The sequence below is a fragment of the Oncorhynchus kisutch genome, linkage group LG10, assembly GCF_002021735.2.
Source record: "Oncorhynchus kisutch isolate 150728-3 linkage group LG10, Okis_V2, whole genome shotgun sequence".
NCBI classification, from domain to species: Eukaryota; Metazoa; Chordata; class Actinopteri; order Salmoniformes; family Salmonidae; genus Oncorhynchus; species Oncorhynchus kisutch.
This window is the reverse complement of record NC_034183.2, coordinates 21,231,212-21,252,075: the sequence shown is the minus strand read 5'-3', so window position 1 is coordinate 21,252,075 and position 20,864 is coordinate 21,231,212. Positions and strand designations below refer to the sequence as shown.

At 42.7% G+C, this 20,864-nt stretch overlaps 1 protein-coding gene across 2 annotated transcripts in view; it reads left to right on the top strand.

Annotated features, from left to right (window-relative positions):
- Positions 1-18,188, top strand: part of lpxn (leupaxin) — a 31,607-nt gene extending 13,419 nt beyond the window's left edge. The window contains exons 1-9 of one of the 2 annotated variants that reach the window (XM_020492552.2): positions 8,392-8,505; positions 14,534-14,625; positions 14,729-14,799; positions 14,964-15,066; positions 15,503-15,784; positions 15,928-16,101; positions 16,238-16,319; positions 16,455-16,603; positions 16,802-18,188. In XM_020492552.2, the coding sequence (XP_020348141.1) occupies positions 8,493-8,505; positions 14,534-14,625; positions 14,729-14,799; positions 14,964-15,066; positions 15,503-15,784; positions 15,928-16,101; positions 16,238-16,319; positions 16,455-16,603; positions 16,802-17,068 (1,233 nt within the window). In that variant the 5' untranslated portion in view covers positions 8,392-8,492 and the 3' untranslated portion in view covers positions 17,069-18,188. Of the gene's footprint in view, positions 1-8,391; positions 8,506-14,533; positions 14,626-14,728; positions 14,800-14,963; positions 15,067-15,502; positions 15,785-15,927; positions 16,102-16,237; positions 16,320-16,454; positions 16,604-16,801 lie in introns of those variants that run through there. The other variant, XM_031833305.1, reaches the window with a different exon arrangement.
- Positions 18,189-20,864: the final 2,676 nt, after the last annotated feature.

Sequence of the window (20,864 nt, the reverse complement as noted above, 5' to 3'; positions counted from 1 at the left end):
CTATGTACAGGTGCAGTAATCTGTGAGCTGCTCTGACAGTTGGTGCTTAAAGCTAGTGAGGGAGATAAGTGTTTCCAGTTTCAGAGATTTTTGTAGTTCGTTCCAGTCATTGGCAGCAGAGAACTGGAAGGAGAGGCGGCCAAAGAATGAATTGGTTTTGGGGGTGACTAGAGAGATATACCTGCTGGAGCGTGTGCTACAGGTGGGAGATGCTATGGTGACCAGCGAGCTGAGATAAGGGGGGACTTTACCTAGCAGGGTCTTGTAGATGACATGGAGCCAGTGGGTTTGGCGACGAGTATGAAGCGAGGGCCAGCCAACGAGAGCGTACAGGTCGCAATGGTGGGTAGTATATGGGGCTTTGGTGACAAAACAGATTGCACTGTGATAGACTGAATCCAATTTGTTGAGTAGGGTATTGGAGGCTATTTTGTAAATGACATCGCCAAAGTCGAGGATTGGTAGGATGGTCAGTTTTACAAGGGTATGTTTGGCAGCATGAGTGAAGGATGCTTTGTTGCGAAATAGGAAGCCAATTCTAGATTTAACTTTGGATTGGAGATGTTTGATATGGGTCTGGAAGGAGAGTTTACAGTCTAACCAGACACCTAAGTATTTGTAGTTGTCCACGTATTCTAAGTCAGAACCGTCCAGAGTAGTGATGTTGGACAGGCGGGTAGGTGCAGGTAGCGATCGGTTGAAGAGCATGCATTTAGTTTTACTTGTATTCAAGAGCAATTGGAGGCCACGGAAGGAGAGTTGTATGGCATTGAAGCTTGCCTGGAGGGTTGTTAACACAGTGTCCAAAGATAGATAAAATGTGTAATGTCATTTGTCTTTCAAGGTGGTGCATGGTCATATAACAAAATGTAACAAACATTTTATTTTCCCCCTCCATTCGACATACTTTCCTCATCAATAAAGCTGCATAGTAAAAGATTTATACAAATTCAAAACCCAAAGATGGTCTTCCTGGGGCAGCAGGTAGGGTATGAGCTAGTGGTTAGAGTGTTGGACCAAAAGGTTGCAAGATCAAATCCCTGAGCTGACAAGGTGAAAATCTGTTCTTCTGAACAAGGCAGTTAATCCACTGTTCCTAGGCTGTCATTGAAAATAAGAATTTGTTCTTAACTGACTTGCCTATTTCAATAAAAATCATTCTTTACCAAAACACATATAATAATGAAAGAGACTGCTTGTCTTCAGTATGAACATTGTCCATGGACTGCATAGAGAAACTGACCTGCTGGCCACTTGGGTCACAAAAGACCAAAGGACCATTATTTACAGTCAATAAAGGGACCCTGACATGCCCCACATCTCTACAGGTGTAAATGTAGCAGTGAGGGGTGATTCAGTGTCGGGGGTGTGATGGTTAAGCTCAAGGTCTAGTCAGGGTTAGGGTGGCTTTTGCGGTTGTAACTCTTCTCCAAGTACAGGCCACAGACCTTGCGATGGTGAGCGGTCAGATTGTAACTCTTCTCCAAGTACCAGCCACAGACCTTGCAGGGGAACTGGTAGCTGTCGTCAATGTTGTTCTTTTTCATGTGCCAGTTGAAGTGAGGCCTTCTGACAGCAGGTGGAGCCACACACCTCACACCTGGTAGAGAGGGAGAGAGGAAGAGGGGTGAGGCAAAGGGATAGACAGAGGGACACTCATAAGGACCACAACACATATATCAAACAAGTTTAGACTATACTTTCAGTATAAAAGAAACTGAAAAATAGTCCTTGAGTGCTGTTGCTATGACAGAGAACACTCACTGAACAGGCTTCTCTCTGCGGCAGTGGATGAGAAAGCGACTATTGGTGTGGAACACCCGGGCACAGAACTCAGATGTCCCTCTGCTCTCAAGACAAAAGCCAGAGTTCGTCTTGACCATGTGACTGAAGAAACACAGGGCCCTACAGGGAGTGTAAGAGCAGGTGAGCGTCCTCCGGTGGAGGTGCTGGTACTTCATATGATGCTGAACAAAAGGTGCGATAAGATAGAATGGAGTTTAGTGTATTTTACCTTGCGATGACTGTAATAAGTAGATAGTGAGCGGTCATCTTCAGCTATGCTGCTGGACACTGAGGTACTGCCGAGAGGAGAAGACTTTCCCACAGCCGTCAAACTCACAAGGCGAGGTTGATTTTGGTGTTATTTTTATGGGAACTTTAAATTATGATGACAATAAACAGATAGAAATAAATTAAGTGATAATGCACAAACCTTTTTTTTAGGACAATCTGAGGAACATTGTCGGCTGGCTCCTCTACAAAATCCAATCCAAATGAAAGAAAATGAATGTAGTTTATTGCACAGTGTGTGCTGATAGGAATCCTTTGTCCTATGTTCACTTTCATGACTTTCATTCCAGCATATTTGACTTGAAAATCCATTTAATGGTTTTAGTCAAATAATCCAATCTAGCAAATTAAGGAAATGTGAGAAAACATCTTCAAAAGCCACCTGTTGCCATCAAAATCCAACTCCTCCTTGTCCCTGACCTACAGTATCTCTCTCTGCCTTTGACTGAACTGCTCCCCCCCCCCCTTCAGCTTCTCCCTTGCACAGCCGTGGCCAAAAGTTTTGAGAATGACACAAATATTAATTTTCAAAGTCTGCTGCCTCAGTTTGTATGATGGCAATTTGCATATACTCAAAAATGTTATGGAGAGTGATCAGATGAACTGCAAAGTCCCTCTATGCCATGCAAATTAACTGAATCCCCAAGAAACATTTCCGCTGCATCTCAGCCCTGCCACAAAAGGACCAGCTGACATCATGTCAGTGATTCTCACGTTAACACAGGTGTGAGTGTTGATGAGGACAAGGCTAGATTGAGTTCATACTGATTGAGTTCGAATAACAGACTGGAAGCTTCAAATGGAGGGTGGTGCTTGGAATCATTGTTCTTCCTCTGTCAAACATGGTTACCTGCAAGGAAACACATGCCGTCATCATTGCTTTGCACAAAAAGGGCTTCACAGGTAAGGATATTGCTGCTGGTAAGATTGCACCTAAATCAACCATTTATCAGATCATCAAGAACTTCAAGGAGAGCGGTTAAATTGTTGTGAATGCTTCAGGGCGCCCAAGAAAGACCAGCAAGCACCAGGACCGTCTCGAAAAGTTGATTCAGCTGCGGGATCGGGGCACCACCAGTACAGAGCTTGCTCAGGAATGGCAGCAGGCAGGTGTGAGTGCATCTGCACACACAGTGAGGCGAAGACTTTTGGAGGATGGCCTGGTGTCAAGAAGGGCAGCAAAGAAGCCACTTCTCTCCAGGAAAAACATCAGGGACAGACTGATATTCTGCAAAAGGTACAGGGATTGGACTGCTGAGGACTGGCGTAAAGTCATTTTCTCTGATGAAACCCCTTTACGATTGTTTGGGGCATCCGGAAAAAAGCTTGTCCCGAGAAGACGAGGTGAGCGCTACCATCAGTCCTGTGTCATGCCAACAGTAAAGCATCCTGAGACCATTCATGTGTGGGGTTGCTTCTCAGCCAAGGGAATGGGCTCACTCACAATTTTGCCTAAGAACACAGCCATGAATAAAGAATGGTACCAACACATCCTCAGAGAACAACTTCTCCCAACCATCCAGGAACAGTTTGGTGACGAACAATGCATTTCCCAGCATGATGGAGCACCTTGCCATATGGCAATAGTGATAACTAAGTGGCTCGGGGAACAAAACATCAATATTTTGGGTCAATGGCCAGGAAACTCCCCAGACCTTAATCCAATTGAGAACTTGTGGTCAATCCTCAAGAGGGGTGTGGACAACCAAAAACCCACACATTCTGACAAGCTCCAAACATTTATTATGCAAGAATGGGCTGCCATCAGTCAGGATGTGGCCCAGAAGTTAATTGACAGCATGCCAGGGCGGATTGCAGAGGTCTTGAAAAAGAAGGGTCAACACTGCAAACATTGACTTTGCATCAACTTCACATCATTGTCCATAAAAGCCTTTGACACTTATGAAATGCTTGTAATTATACTTCAGTATTCCCTAGTAACATCTGACAAAAATATCTAAAGACACTGAAGCAGCAAACTTTGTGGAAATTAATGTGTCATTCAAAACATTTGGCCATGACTGTACTACAGTTACATCACTATGAAGTGCAACAAAGTGGTCATTCATTTTTTCAACATGTTCATTCACATTTTATTTCCTTCTTGGGTGATTAAATACATAGTCATTGAAACCTGCTGGGTGAAGGGACATCCTTTTCTCCAGTGATTTTGCCTTGGGTTGTCCTCATCACCTTTATCATCATTATCACAATACATAGGCAGCCATCCACCTATTGAAACATAAAATTAGATCACCATAAGGTTGGGTTGATTACGATTTGAACAACAAATACATGCAAGGAGTTGTGCATGAAGCAAACTATTCAACTTTACCAATCCTGCCATGACCGCAAGGACTCTGCTGGCATTGTGTCACTTCCTGCCGCTGAAGCTTCCTGTGTATTCTCGTTTCCTGGATATGACCAAACAACATAGTGATGTTGAGTCAACACTGGCATTTCAGAACTAATCAGGAAATTCTAGATAATTGTCAAGTCAGTATGAATGATTCGGGAGACAGGCGCAGGAATGTGTAATAGTTTTTTTTATTATACCCAAATTACGGCGTGCCGTGTAAAGGCACGGGGACGAAGACCAAACAAACACAATACAAAACACAGGGTTGAAACCCAAACAAAAGAGCGAGGAGTACATCGAATAAATAACACAAGCACACAATGATTAACACACGGGACGAGACCGGTAATCATCTGCGCAATCCACAATGGCACGAAAGCCAAAACACACAGCACAGGTACTCACACGAACCAACGGACATTGTAGCAATAATCAACAGGACACTTGTAAACCAAGGGCACACTTATACAATTACTAATCACTGGGAATAGGGGCCAGGTGTGCACAATGAAAGTTCCGGAGAGATCCATGACAATAACATTTCTTATTAATTAACCTGTTGAGTTGCTCTCTCCAGAGTTGATGGTTGTCCGGTCCACCGTCTCCTCTCCATTCCTACGCTAGGGAGTTTTAAGATAAACCTTAAGAAATGATTTATAGGCTAAATGCCTTAAAACTGCACAGGCTTAAAAAAAGTATACTTGTTTTCAATTACCTTTACATGGTAATCTATTTGATTACTTTTATGGTTTCCTCCCTACTGATGAGATGTATGTGAGATGTATTTTGTTTTCATGTTATAATCTTGTGTATATTTTGTTTTCATGTAATTTCATGAGGACCACAATGGGAATACATATTTTTTTCTTTTTTTGTGTCATCTTATATGATTTTAATGGCATTGTACTGTATCCACATGTGTGGTTGGATTGTGTTTCAAAATTGTCCCAAAAAAATCCTGGTTGTTTGTGCCTCCTCTTGGGTCACCATGGGCCTTGCGCCATCACAACCCCTGGTCCTCCTCACAGTAAGACCACGCCTCCCTGTGACACTCTCCTTCTTGAGCTCCTTTGCTTCTCTCCTCCCTTTGAACCTAGTTGAACCTGAAGGGGTAATATCTCCCTCCACTTTGCCTCCGTCCCTCTCTCATGTCACCCCCCTCTTATTCACAGCCACTCTGACTAGGTTGCCATGAGAGCCGATGTCCTCCTTCCCAGACACAGTTCTGCCTCTAACACATCCGAGGGTTCTCTTATTTCCTTCCCCTGAGAACATGGGGAGAGGTACTCCTCTAGAGGGGGTAAGTGCCTTGGGCCTCTTCTCTGCTTCACTGCCTCTCCCTTTGACTGGCTCACCTCTGTGCCAGCTGCCTACTTCTCCACGGCAGTGCCAGATTGGAGGGTGGGTGGGAAGGGGCACTGTTGCCGGTGAGTGTGGACCAATAGGACGTAGCGATGCAGAGATTCTCTTGATGTCAGCAAGGCAGCCATGTCCCCTTTCATACTTCCTAGTGGACCATTCAAAAAACAGGCTTACATATACAGTACATATTCACATGAATGAAACTGTAAACTGTATGTTATGGGGGAAATGTATTTACCTGAGCATTTGGCAAACACTTTAGAAAAATAGCTGAAGAGAAGAGAGGGGGAAGAAATTTTGCAAAAATTAATAACAGCCAACATAATATTACTCCAATGTTATAGTTGTGTAATAAAGATGAGACATAAATATGGTGTGCCGTTTCTTACCAGTGCCACCATCAGCCCAGTCTGGTCTGAGGTCTTACCTCAGCAGTAGGTAGTGGATGAGCTCAGAGTGCAAAGAGAAGCCCAGGTTATTCAGCTGACCCAAGGTATGACCCTAGATGCACTCAAGACTTACTCCGCCGCACGTCTATCTCCATGTGCCACTGTCATCCGACGGCTTTTGGAGTAGATGCCGACGCCATGGTCAGAGGGTCACTAATCTGGTCCATCAGCCCTGGCATGAACAACAGGAAAGAGGCCAATGATACAATGACAATGATAACTTTACACTGGTCACTATAGTTATTGTAATACCATATAATTTATTTGTGTCAAAATATGACAGTTGAAATGATTATTTTTTAATTGTTCTCTTCTAATCAGTGATTTAAACCTGAGACACCAGGTTGGTGCAATTAATTATCAGGTAGAACAGAAAACCAGCAGGATCCGAATCTCATAGGGTAACAGTTGAATATCCTTGCTCGAGAGGTACAGTATGTACATCCTGTTAATTGAATACATCCAGTCAAGGGTTCACTGCACAGCTATTTTCAGGTCTCCAGAGATGTTCCTTTGGGTTCAAGTCCGGGCTCTGGCTGGGCCACTCAAGGACATTCAAAGACTTGTCGAGAAGCCACTCCTGGATTGTCTTGGCTATGTGCTTAGGGTTGTTGTCCTTTAGGAAGCTGAACCTTCACACCAGTCTGAGGTCCTGAGCCCTCTGGAGCAGGTTTTCATCAAGGATCTCTTTGTACTTTGCTCCGTTCATCTTTCTCTCGATCCTGACTAGTCTCCCAGTCCTTGCCGCTGAAAAACATCCCCACAGCATGATGCTGCCACCACCATGCTTCACCATTGGGATAGTGCCAGGTTTCCTCCAGACGTGATGCTTGGTATTCAGGCCAAAGAGTTCAATCTTGGTTTCATCAGACCAGAGAATCTTGTTTCTCATAGTCTGAGAATCCTGTAGGTGCCTTTTGGCAAACTCCAAGAGGGCTGTCATGTGCCTTTTACTGAGAAGTGGCTTCTGTCTGGCTACGCTACCATAAAGGCCTGATTGGTGGAGTGCTGCAGAGATGGTTGTCCTTCTGGAAGGTTCTCCCATCTCTACAGAGGAACTCTGGAGCTCTGTCAGAGTGACCATCTGGTTCTTGGTTACGTCCCTGACCAAGGCCCTTCTCCCACGATTGCTCAATTTTGCCGGGCGGCCAGCTCTAGGAAGAGTCCTGGTGGTTCCAAACTTCTTCCATTTAAGAATGATAGAGGCCACTGTGTTCTTGGGGACCTTCAATGCTGTTGAAATGTTTTGGTACCCTTCCCCAAATCTGTGCCTTGATATACAATCCTGTCTCGAACCTCTACGGATAATTCCTTGACCTCATGGCTTGGTTTTTGCTCTGACATGCACTGTCAATTTTGGGACCTTGTATAGATAGGTGTGTGCCTTTCCAAATCATGTCCAATCAATTGAATTTACCTCAGATGGACTCCAATCCAGTTGTAGAATCATCTCAAGGATGATCAATGGGAACAAGATGCACCGGAGCTCAATTTCGAGTCTCATAGCAAAGGGTCTGAATACTTACCTAAATAAGGTATTTCTGTTTTTTATTTTTAATACATTTCTAAAAACCTGCTTCGCTTTCTCATTATGGGGTATTGTGTGTAGGTTGAAAAATAAATATTTTATCTATTTTAGAATAAGGCTGTAACGCAACAAAATGTGGAAAAAGTCAACGGGTCTGAATACTTTCTGAATGCCCTGTACATGGCTCTGGTCTTTCCTATTTGAAAAAAGTCAAATAAACGTTTTAATCTACCCCTAGCCCATTTCTTTTGGAGGGGGGTATGCCATCTAATTTTAAAGATTTATAGTTGACCCGTTAACCTATATAACATCAGCGTTTAGGAGATAGCTATTGATTAAACATTTGTGTACATACAACCTGTGCTTTGTATTCCCTTGTGTGGTTGTATTATGTTTTTAACTCATCAAATAAACCAAATGAAACGTGTTAAACTATTGACCAGATCATATGTTTCAAGAATATAAGTAGAAAATGACTTAGAATGTAGTCTGTATCATCAAGGTAGCAGTGCACCAAGAGAAATTCAAGTTTGCAAAAAAGAACTGACAAAAGGAAATGACAGTTTCGACCTGATTAAAGTGGGCTGGTTACCACAGTAACTGCCAGTAACCCAACACACACACACACACACACACACACACGCACACGCATACGCACACACACACACCCGTACAACTGAACATGTAAGCTCATACACATTTATAAGTGCATTGAGCAAGCATGGATGAGCTGGGTGAGTATATTTTTTTCCTCTGCTGCTGTTGTGTTATAAAACAAGATACAATAGATCAAACTATAAACGAAATACACACATCAACAGATTTGAGCACTAATAAAATATAAAATGATATACTCATGAAAACATACATGTAGAAGTTTTGTTGTGTGTATTACATTGGGCATGCTAATCACATCATATGGTTCATATCGTATCTGAATAAAATGTATTGTTGTAGACATGACTGTTGATGTAAATTCACGGGGAATCACAAAGAAGGTTCTCTGTTGATAGGCAGATGGATTGTTAAGGCTGTTGACTGAAGTCACCTAGTACCAACCACATTCAATTAGTGAGAAATCCAGTGGATAGGGATATACAGTGGCTTCACAAAGTATCCACACCCCTTTACTTTTTCCACATGTTGTTGTTTTACAGCTTGAATTAAAAGTGGATTCAATTGAGATTTCGTGTCACTGGTCTACACACCATACCCCATAATGTCAAAGTGGAATTTTGTTTGTAGAGCATTTTAGAAATTAATAGAAAACGTAAAGCTGAATTGTCTTGAGTCAATAAATATTCAACCCCTTTGTTATGGCATGCCTAAATTAGTTCAGGAGTAAAAATGTGCTTAACAAATCGCATAATAAGTTGCATAGACTCAATCTGTGTACAATAATAGTGGTTAACCCTAAGGTTGATGTCTGCGCTTCCTGGGAAATCTAATTAGCACAATACAAAACTCCCCATGTAAATCGATCAGTTTAAAAAATATATATTTTGGGTTTTGCAGTGGATGTGTCTCAATCCCACGCCTATGTCACACTTCCGCATCTGTTGTGAAAGGTGACAGAGCTAGAGCGGTGTTTGTCAAAACATGAGACACCCCGAAAATAACATAATTGTCTGTAGCGTCCAAACGGTTTGGCTTGCAAACTATGATCCCTCTATGTAAAGATGAGACTGTGAAAAACACGATGGTGTTCTCCGTTTCACTCTATGGCCCCCTACAAGCATCTTGGAACTCGTCTGAAGTCAGTACAGATGATCTGCCAACTTCTGTTTGTAGCATCCGAACAGTTTGGCCTACACACTAATATGACCCCTCTGTGGAAAGGTCAGGCTCTCACGAACATGTACAGTTGAAGTTGGAAGATTACATACACTTAGGTTGGAGTCATTTAAACTCATTTTTCAACCACTCCCCAAATTTCTTGTTAACAAACTATAGTTTTGGCAAGTCGGTTAGGACATCTACATTGTGCATGACACAAATTTTTCCAACAATTGTTTACAGACAGATTATTTCACTTCTAATTCACTGTATCACAATTCCAGTGGGTCAGAAGTTCACATACACTAAGTTGACTGTGCCTTTAAACAGCTTGAAAAATTCCAGAAAATGATGTCATGACTTTAGAAGCTTCTGATAATTAACATAATTTGAGTCAATTGGAGGTGTACCTGTGGATGTATTTCAGGCCTACCTTCAAACTCAGTGCCTCTTTGCTTGACATAATGGGAAAATAAAAATAAAACAGCCAAGACCTCAAAAAAAAAATTGTAGCCCTCCACAAGTCTGGTTCATCCTTGGGAGCAATTTCCAAAATGCCTGAAGGTACCACGTTCATCTGTACAAACAATAGTACGCAAGTATAAACACCATGGGACCACGCAGTCGTCATACAGCTCAGGAAGGAGACGCGTTCTGTCTTCTAGAGATGAACGTACTTCAGTGCGAAAAGTGCAAATCAATCCCAGAACAACAGCAAAGGACCTTGTGACGATGCAGGAGGAAACAGGTTCCAAAGTATCTATATCCACAGTAAAACGAGTCCTATATCGACATAACCTGAAAGGCCGCACAGCAAGGAAGAAGCCGCTGCTCCAAAACCACCATAAAAAAGCCAGACTATGGTTTGCAATTGCACATGGGGACAAAGCTCGTAATTTTTTGAGAAATATCCTCTGGTTTGATGAAACAAAAATATAACTATTTGTCCATAATGACCATTGTTATATTTGGAGGAAAAAGGGGGTGTCTTGCAAGCCAAAGAACCCCATCCCAACCGTGAAGCACGGGGGTGGCAGCATCATGTTGCGGGGGTGCTTTGCTGCAGGAGCGACTGGTGCACTTCACAAAGTAGATGGCATCATAAGGAGTGAAAATTATGTCGATATATTGAAGCAACATCTCAAGACATCAGTCAGGAAGTTAAAGCTTGGTCGCAAACGGGTCTTCCAAATGGACAATGACCCTAAGCATACTTCCAAGGTTGTGGTAAAATGGCTTAAAGACAACAAAGTCAAGGTATTGGAGTGGCCATCACATAGTCCTGACCTCAATCCTATAGAACATTTGTGGGCAGAACTGAAAAAGCATGTGCGAGCAAGGAGGCCTACAAACCTGACTCAGATACACCAGCTCTGTCAGGAGGAATGGGTCAAAATTCACCCAACTTATTGTGGGAAGCTTGTGGAAGGCTATCTGAAATGTTCTACCCAAGTTAAACAATTTAAAGACAATGCTACCAAATACTAATTGAGTGTATGTAAACTTCTGACCAACTGGGAATGTGATGAAAGAAATAAAAGCTGAAATAATCATTCTCTCTACTATTATTCTGACATTTCACATTCTTAAAATAAAGTGGTGATCCTAACTGACCTAAGACAGAGAATTGTTACTTGGATTAGATGTCAGGAATTGTGAAAAACTGAGTTTAAATGTATTTGGCTAAGGTGTATGTAAACTTCCAACTTCAACTGTACATGTGTTCACAAGACTCGTCTAAAGGTCCCCCAGTACCAGTTGAAACAATGAATGAAAGTATATATGGAGACTGTTTAGTGCCAAAACAGTCCCGATCGTTCAGATATAGGGCACTTCAGAACAAACTTAGTTTGCATTCCACTGCCTCCCCGGCTACACTAGGCCGGCAGTGTAGCCGGGGCGGAAGTGGAATGCAAACTAAGTTAGTTCTGAAGTGCCCTATATCTGAGCGATCGGGACTGTTTTGGCACTAAACAGTCTCCATATATACTTTCATTCATTGTTTCAACTGGTACTGGGGGACCTTTAGACGAGTCTTGTGAACACATGTACAGTTGAAGTCGGAAGTTTACATACACCTTAGCCAAATACATTTAAACTCAGTTTTTCACAATTCCTGACATGGTTAGAGCATTGGACTAGTAACCGAAAGATGTGTAAAAATAGAAAAAAGCAGACGCTGAATATCCTTATGAGCATAGTGAAGTTATTAATTAGGCTTTGGATGGTGTATCATAACACAAGGCCAAATCTACACTGGAATTGCTTACCAAGATGACATAGAATGATCCTGAGTGACCTAGTTACAGTTTTGAATTAAATCGACTTGAAAATCTAAGGCAATGCTAGAAAATGGCTGTCTAGCAATGATCAACAATCAACTTAAAAAACAATAATGGACAAATATTGTACAATCCAGGTGTGCAATGCTCTTGAATACTTATTTACTGTGCCTTGCGAAAGTATTCGGCCCCCTTGAACTTTGCGACCTTTTGCCACATTTCAGGCTTCAAGCATAAAGATATAAAACTGTATTTTTTTGTGAAGAATCAACAACAAGTGGGACACAATCATGAAGTGGAACGACATTTATTGGATATTTCAAACTTTTTGAACAAATCCAAAACTGAAATATTGGGCGTGCTAAATTATTCAGCCCCTTTACTTTCAGTGCAGCAAACTCTCTCCAGAAGTTCAGTGAGGATCTCTGAATGATCCAATGTTGACCTAAATGACTAATGATGATAAATACAATCCACCTGTGTGTAATCAAGTCTCCGTATAAATGCACCTGCACTGTGATAGTCTCAGAGGTCCGTTAAAAGCGCAGAGAGCATCATGAAGAACAAGGAACACACCAGGCAGGTTCGAGATACTGTTGTGAAGAAGTTTAAAGCCGGATTTGGATACAAAAAGATTTCCCAAGCTTTAAACATCCCAAGGAGCACTGTGCAAGCGATAATATTGAAATGGAAGGAGTATCAGACCACTGCAAATCTACCAAGACCTGGCCGTCCCTCTAAACTTTCAGCTCATACAAGGAGAAGACTGATCAGAGATGCAGCCAAGAGGCCCATGATCACTCTGGATGAACTGCAGAGATCTACAGCTGAGGTGGGAGACTCTGTCCATAGGACAACAATCAGTCGTATATTGCACAAATCTGGCCTTTATGGAAGAGTGGCAAGAAGAAAGCCATTTCTTAAAGATATCCATAAAAAGTGTCTTTTAAAGTTTGCCACGAGCCACCTGGGAGACACACCAAACATGTGGAAGAAGGTGCTCTGGTCAGATGAAACCAAAATTGAACTTTTTGGCAACAATGCAAAACGTTATGTTTGGCGTAAAAGCAACACAGCTTATCACCCTGAACACACCATCCCCACTGTCAAACATGGTGGTGGCAGCATCATGGTTTGGGCCTGCTTTTCTTCAGCAGGGACAGGGAAGATGGTTAAAATTGATGGGAAGATGGATGGAGCCAAAGACAGGACCATTCTGGAAGAAAACCTGATGGAGTCTGCAAAAGACCTGAGACTGGGACGGAGATTTGTCTTCCAACACGACAATGATCCAAAACATAAAGCAAAATCTACAATGGAATGGTTCAAAAATAAACATATCCAGGTGTTAGAATGGCCAAGTCAAAGTCCAGACCTGAATCCAATCGAGAATCTGTGGAAAGAACTGAAAACTGCTGTTCACGAATGCTCTCCATCCAACCTACAAAGTATTAACTTAAGGGGGCTGAATAATTTTGCACGCCCAATTTTTCAGTTTTTGACTTGTTAAAAAAGTTTGAAATATCCAATAAATGTCGTTCCACTTCATGATTGTGTCCCACTTGTTGTTGATTCTCACACAAAAAAAGACAGTTTTATATCTTTATGTTTGAAGCCTGAAATGTGGCAAAAGGTCGCAAAGTTCAAGGGGGCCGAATACTTTCGCAAGGCACTGTATATAGGTATTCACACTCCTGAGTCAATACTCAATAGAAGCACCTTTGGCGGCGATTCCATGTATGAATACTTTCTGAAGGTACTTAATATACGTTGTATTTTTACTTTGAAAAAATAAACAAATCCTGGATTTGTGGTAAATCTCCACCAGCATAGTTATGACTTACTTGTGTTCAACTTCCTCATAAAATGAGCACAATACAATAGTTTTATGTAATGTTCCCTTTCATAGGCTACTGTCAGCATGTGAGTTAAAAGTCAGAATAAGACTGTTTGTTAGGCATAGAGTGCATCAGTTTCAAAAGTTTCACTTCTGCTTTGAGGTTCTTGTCTGTAACATCTCTTATATCATATCCTCAGGAAGCAGCACTGTATGAAACAATCAGTAGTGGAAAATGCCCCCAATTGTCATACTTGAGTAAAAGTAAAGATACGTTAATAGAAAATTACTCAAGGAAAAGTGACCCAGTAAAATACTACTTGAGTAAAAGTCTATTTGGTTAAGCAAGTCAGGCGGCACATTTTTCATGTTCTTTTAATTTACAGATAGCCACTCAAACACTCAGACATCATTTACAAGCAAAGCCTGTGTGTTTAGTGACTCCGCCAGATCAGAGGCAGTAGAGATGACCAGGGATGTTCTCTTGATAAGTGTGTGAATTGGACCATTTTCCTGTCCTGCTAAGCATTCAAAATGTAACTAGTACTTTTAGGTGTCAGGGAAAATGTATGGAGTAAAAGTACATTATTTTCTTTAGCAATGTCGTGGTGTAAAAGTAAAAGTAATCAGAAATAGTAATGTAAATTACAGATACCCCCAAAAAATACTTAAGAGCTAAAGTATTTTTAAGTAAGTACTTTACACCACTGGAAACAACCACATCAGATCAATGGGTGCGCCTCGCAATAGGCAAAAGGAGAACGTAGTGAGGCATTGTAACTCATCTCAGAGGAAGTCTGTTAGAAGTGCTTATTCTGATTAATACTGTCGTACCATACCATACCACAGCATATATGTGTTTTATAGATCTTATCCTAGAAGAGCTGGCTTTCAACTTAGCTGGTCCAGAGTCAGCTACTCAGAAGAAAGAAAGTGATACAGCCAACACAAATGGACAGGTAATGACAAAATCACCTCTAGCAGTTGTTGTTTAGTCTTTTGTCCAACTACTACAACTGGACGTGTCTTTTAGCTCTAGGCTTTATGTGAAATTTCCCACAGGTCTCAAAGGTGTGTCCTGTTGGTCTCCCTCCAAAGAAAGAAATTGAGACAGATCGCACCAATGCATACAGGTGAGCCACTAGTAGGTCTGCTCACAGATAGCCATACGTTATGACCCTGGGTCAGACCATACAGATAGAGCTGAGACTGAGATGTATCACCTCAGATTCAAGTATCTGTCCAGTGTCCATTCTATAACAGTGCTCATCTGTGGTTTTCTCTGTGTGTTTGTCAGTGAGTTACCAGCTCCAATGGAAGCCGGTCTGCTGAGCCCTTGCTCTGCTACCAGAGAGCTGGACTCCATAATGGAGGATTTGCTATTTGGCCTGGAGATGAGGGTGAGGAAGCATCTATCATGGAATACGCTGTCGGTCAGAGCATGAGCATAGGATGAGTGTAGGAGAATCTCAAATGCATTTCCTTGATTCCTTGTGTCCTCTCTCCTCGCCCCCTCAAAACCCATTGTATGAGAGGGGAGGGACCTCTGAGCTTCCCATCCAACGGCTTCTCATCAAATGGGTTTTGAGAAGGAGGCAAGGAGAGAGGATGGGTAGAATCAAGCAAATTACAATTCTCTGTCTTTCAATGAAGTTGACTTGATCTGACAGCAGAGGGCAGTATAAGCAAACTAAATAAATATTGGAAGCTTTAGTACCACTAGTGCCTCCAAAATGAATAGAATTTTGAGATATACAACTGTTAAAAACACATTCTAGATGCATATGAACAGATGCAATTCTGTTTTGAGGACACACAGCTTTTTCTCATCTTTAGCTCCCAGACCCTCCTCCTCCCTCAACCCCACCACCACTTGTCCAGAAGTCAGTCAAAAAGAACCATGTTGGAGAAAAGAAAGAAAAGGAGGACACCCAAGCGAAACAGGAGAGCACCAACAGTCCTAAGACTTCTGATCTGGAGCGCAAGGCATCAACACAGAGAAAAACGGATGCCATAGATGACCTTCTGGGAGGCTTGAGCTCTGATATGGAGAAGATGGGTGTACGAACGGTGGCGAAGGGCCACTGTGCTTCCTGTGGCAAGGTCATTGTGGGAAAGGTAAACAGCTTGAGCTGTCAAAAACCAGACAAAAGCTTGATTTCAAAATAACAGTATAGGCGAAGATGATCAATCAGAAGTACCATGGCCAGTACATGAAACAAAGTATATTTTTCTTCTTACCACTTTATTTTATTCGGCAGATGATCACAGCCCTGGGCCAGGTTTGGCACCCAGAACACTTTGTTTGTGTGGAGTGTCAGGCTGAGCTGGGGACTAGTGGCTTCTTTGAGAGGGAGGGGAAGGCCTACTGTGAGAAAGACTACCAGCATCTCTTCTCACCTCGCTGTGGTTACTGCAAGGGTCCCATTCTGCAGGTAAACTCCTTCTCTTTGGATTGGACTATATTATCACCATTATTTAACACTGCACAAAACCAACTCACCACCTCTCTAGATTTGTTGTCGTTGGGTTTACCTCACCGCATGCTGGGCTCTTTGTCCTCTCTCTCAGAACATCCTGACAGCGATGGACCGCACCTGGCACCCTGAGCACTTCTTCTGTTCCCATTGTGGGGAGCTCTTTGGGGCTGAAGGTGAAGGAGCACACTATCTGCCTGACAGATGGCACCACAACTACTACTGTTCCCTATAGGGTAACATATGATCTAGACCACAGTGTGACTGAGAACACTCCTCTCTTTGCGTGTGTGTCCTTTGATGTGCCATAGGTTTTCTGGAGAAGGACGGGAAGCCGTACTGCCACAGAGACTTTTACCATCTCTTTGCTCCAAAGTGCTCTGGTTGTGGAGACCCTGTGAGAGAGAACTACCTGACTGCAGCCAATGGCACCTGGCATCCCAACTGCTTCGTCTGCTCAGTGAGTCGCTCACCACAGATCACGCACAAAATCGAAACTTCTACCATTTCTCAGACAATAAACTTTGAACAGCCAACAGCCACAATACAACATTGTGCTGATATTATCAGAATCCTACTCAACCTCCAATAAAGAGTAGGCCTCTATATCAATTAGATAGAAGAAGTGCTCTCTTTCTCCTTCTCTCCATCTCTCCAGGACTGTCTGAAGCCCTTCAACGATGGTTGTTTCCTGGAGCTGGATGGTCGTCCCCTGTGCTCTCTGCACTTCCACTCCCGACAGGGTACACTGTGTGGGGGCTGTGGAGAGCCCATCTCTGGCCGCTGCATCTCTGCTTTGGAGCGCAAGTTCCACCCTGAGCACTTTGTGTGTGCCTTCTGTCTGCGTAAACTCAGCCAGGGGGTGTTCAAGGAGCAGGCAGGGAAACCCTACTGCTCAGCCTGCCACACCAAACTGTTTGTGTGAGACTTATTTAACTGATAATGCCCGAGATGCCATGGTTTGGAGGATATATTGGCACCGGTTCGAGTGCCGGCAAACCGGGCTTCGAGGGCATTATCACTTTTATACAATGGGTTACCAACATATTCAAATAATGATTGACATATTTGAATTAAAAACATTATTTTGATGAATTTATTCATACTATTTCATCCTTCCACAAAACATAGTCCCGACACAAAGCGGATTAATGATTTCGACTGGCTGAGAAATGATGCCTGTCTGTCTGTTTCGTCCTGACTCCCGACATGTTCATTACTAAAGGACAGCTGGAGATAGAATTTGAATATTGAAACAGTGTTGCAAATGTCGGAGAGACAGACAACAAGGTTTATACAAATCTCCTAATTAGTGCCCAGTTTATATATACGGTAAACAATTAACCTGAAAAAAGTCATACTTACAAAGTATGTGGAAAATCCCACACGGATCATCAAGGCAATATCCGCATAAGAATTGAAAAATGATTTTGTGTCATGTGTTGCATGTGGACATAGACTGAGTGTACAAAACCTTAAGAACTTCTGCTCTTTCCATGACATAGACTGACCAGGTGAATCCAGGTGAAAGCTAAGATCCTTATTGAAGTAACTTGTTAAATCCACTTCAATCAGTGTAGATGATGGGGAGGAGACAGGTTAAAGAAGAATATTTTTGAGACATGGATTGTGTATGTGTGCCATTCAGAGGGTGAATGTAGTAGGTGCCAGGCGCACAGGTTTGTGTCAATAACTGCAATGCTGCTGGGTTTTTCATGCTCAACAGTTTCCCGTGTGTATCAAGAATGGTCTTCCACCAAAGGACATCCAACAACTGTGGCTGCATTGGAGTCAGCATGGGCCAGCATCCCTGTGGAACGCTTTCGACACCTTGTAGAGTCCATGCCCTGACAAATTGAGGCTGTTCTGTGGGGAAAAGGGTGTGCAACTCAATATAATGTTTTGTACACTCAGTATACAACCACGTATTCATGGAAATGAACAGGAGTGTTTGTTTAGAATAGGCTTTTACCAAGGAAAAGAGTTACCATCTGAATGCCTCATTGCAATGTAATCACATAATAGAGCTGATCATGAAAAGATTATTTCTAATGTCTGAAACATGAAATCAAATTATACATTGTGAACTTTGGATCGCTTTAAGGTGTATCAATATCGCCTAAATTGTGTTTAAATGAATTCATCATGATCACAAAGCATTTAAAGTCGAAGAAAGAATAACAGCAATCAACCAAATCCAGTTGAGTTTTTCCTGGAGGAAAATCCATGGGTTCCATAAAGATGTCCTCAGTGCCATGGGTTGGCAGAGGGGTGATCCATGCTGGCAGAGCCGAGGCTGCTTTCCAACTGTAGTTCATCAAGAGACTTCTCTATGGCTCTGACAGTTTACATTGGCATATTCTCTCTGGAACCAAGTTACTGTACGTGTCAGGTTTAGAAGAATTCTCAACATTGACCCACCTATTGCAGTCCATGAGAGATCGAGTAGGGTGTTGAAACAAATAGTGAAGGTTCCAGGAGAAGCTTTAACAACAGAAGTGAGCACCAACCCATACCACTTACAGTAACTGTAGGCACACAGCCAGGTTGTAATGTGATGTAATACTGGGGTCCTACAAAGGAGCCACTTTTCTGTTGATGTATAGGACTACTGGCTGTGTGTAGGCAGTGTGTAACTGGACATTGAGGAGGGGATAAATCATGTTGTCATCAGCACATTAGATTAAGTCTCCTGGTCTCCTATCCTGGACTAACGTGGGTTGGTGTCACAACATACTACTCTGCCGGGCCAAGCCCTCTGCTCTGTTCGTTAATGCACCTCTCTCTCATATGATTTCTTAGCCTTGTTTAACACACCGTTTCCTGTATAAAAGCTTTTCGTAGCTGTAAACTCAGCCTAAATGTGAAGTACCTTCAACATACCAGCGACATACACACTGACATTAATCCTGGCTGTGGTGTGTAAGGTCCTCTTGACCATACAGCAATGAAGACAGTCTCAAACCACATTAAAACAGAAAACGAATAAAGATATAAAACGAAACAGGCTCCAAATACACAAGCACTTTACCTACTTCAAGGGGAGTGATCCAACTGAGGGGAGGAAAAGGTTCTTGGCACATAATAAACCTAGCGAACAAGAAATGTGAGTTGTGGCTCTTCTAAAAGGCGATGAATAAAGGGCTGTCTGTGGGTGCTGGAGGGGGATGTAACTCAGATGACATTTACTGCTGTGTAACGGGGTAACAGAGACCTGTGGAGTGCACTGGGGCATGGAAAGGCCTATGAGCTCGGGCTGGAGGCTGGAAAAGGCTAGAGGGTGAGGAGGAGGGCAATATGGAGAGTTACCCCAGTGTGACACTGAAACCCTACCCTCTCCCCAAACTGCCTGTGGCCCCTGTGTCACCCCACTGGGGGTACGCAGAGAAGCACAGTCCCACTGTGGGTCACAACCAGGTGAGGATGGCCTTCTACCTTGTAAACCCAGAGTTGACATCTACCCTCAATCAACATTTCAGCCAATAACTGTCTAATACATCTCAGTTGACAGCCAGCAGACCGATATTCACACATGTAGATGACAGCTTCGTTCTGTTCATTAAAGAGGGTTCCATTATGGAGATGAGAGCTTAGCTGAGTGGAGAGACAGACACAACAGACATTAACACACTTGAGAAAACAAGCGAAAACAAAACTCTCTGAACCCAAACAGATACAAGGGTCATTCATTAACACATTATAGACCTGAAATATTGAAAACATTCAGAAGAAATGCCCTTCTGCCAGGCCCCAAAGTATTGATGAACATATGAGGGTTGTGGACGCAGGCAAATTTGAAACCTGACAAAATGGTGGAAGACAGGCTCATAAAGACGAGTGACGAGTCCTCAGTGTACTAAGGCTTTTTCTCCACAATTGATCCTCTGTGTGTGTCTGTGTGAGCATCATTGTTATGGAATTAGTAGCCTGCAGTGAGAGACAGTCATGATTAATTGGGGAGCAAAAAAATATCAAATATGTTGCCAACTACAATAATGGCCCTGGTGCACTTTTCCACCACAAATAGTCCCGTATCCATGGTTTCACTGGTCAGCATCACTGACTTTCATAAATAACCGAATTAGCACAGCTTCAGTGCTCAGCTTGAAACTAGGCGCTGGCAATGCAGAGTAATCTGTTATTCTAACTGACCAAACAGAGAAAAAAGCCTGTAAAGATATTCAGTTCAACAAACGTGGGCCGTTTTAACGAGACGCAATGGTTCATGTCTGTTTCAAAGTCCCTAACTGTTAAAACATTACCTCACATTATCTTACACTGCGAAAATATTTTAATTTGACTACAACCAGGTGAGGGAATGAGGATATTGGTTTCCAAGGTGGTCCTTCCTTGATGCTATATATACGTCAGACTCCATATGTCCATATATGAGGGGTCAGTGTTCCTGAAGGTGTGAATGGATTTGTTTTTTAAGTGGAGAGAAAACTGACAATTTTAACACTTAATTACTTCCATAGTAACACAGACGGTGCCTTAGGAGCAGAAAAGTTAATTAGGCCAGTGTATTCACACTGGGGACGGTCCAGTCCTGGTCCCTCTGGGCTGTGGGCTGGCTGTCTTTGACTTGGCCCAGTCCTGCTGCCCTGGCTAGGCTGGCGGAGGGTGCAGGTATCACACCTGATTAATGAATGGCTCCTCTGTCCTCAGGCACTTCCTGTTGTCCTTGGCTGAGCCTCCTCGACCTGCTCCAAGCTCTTACT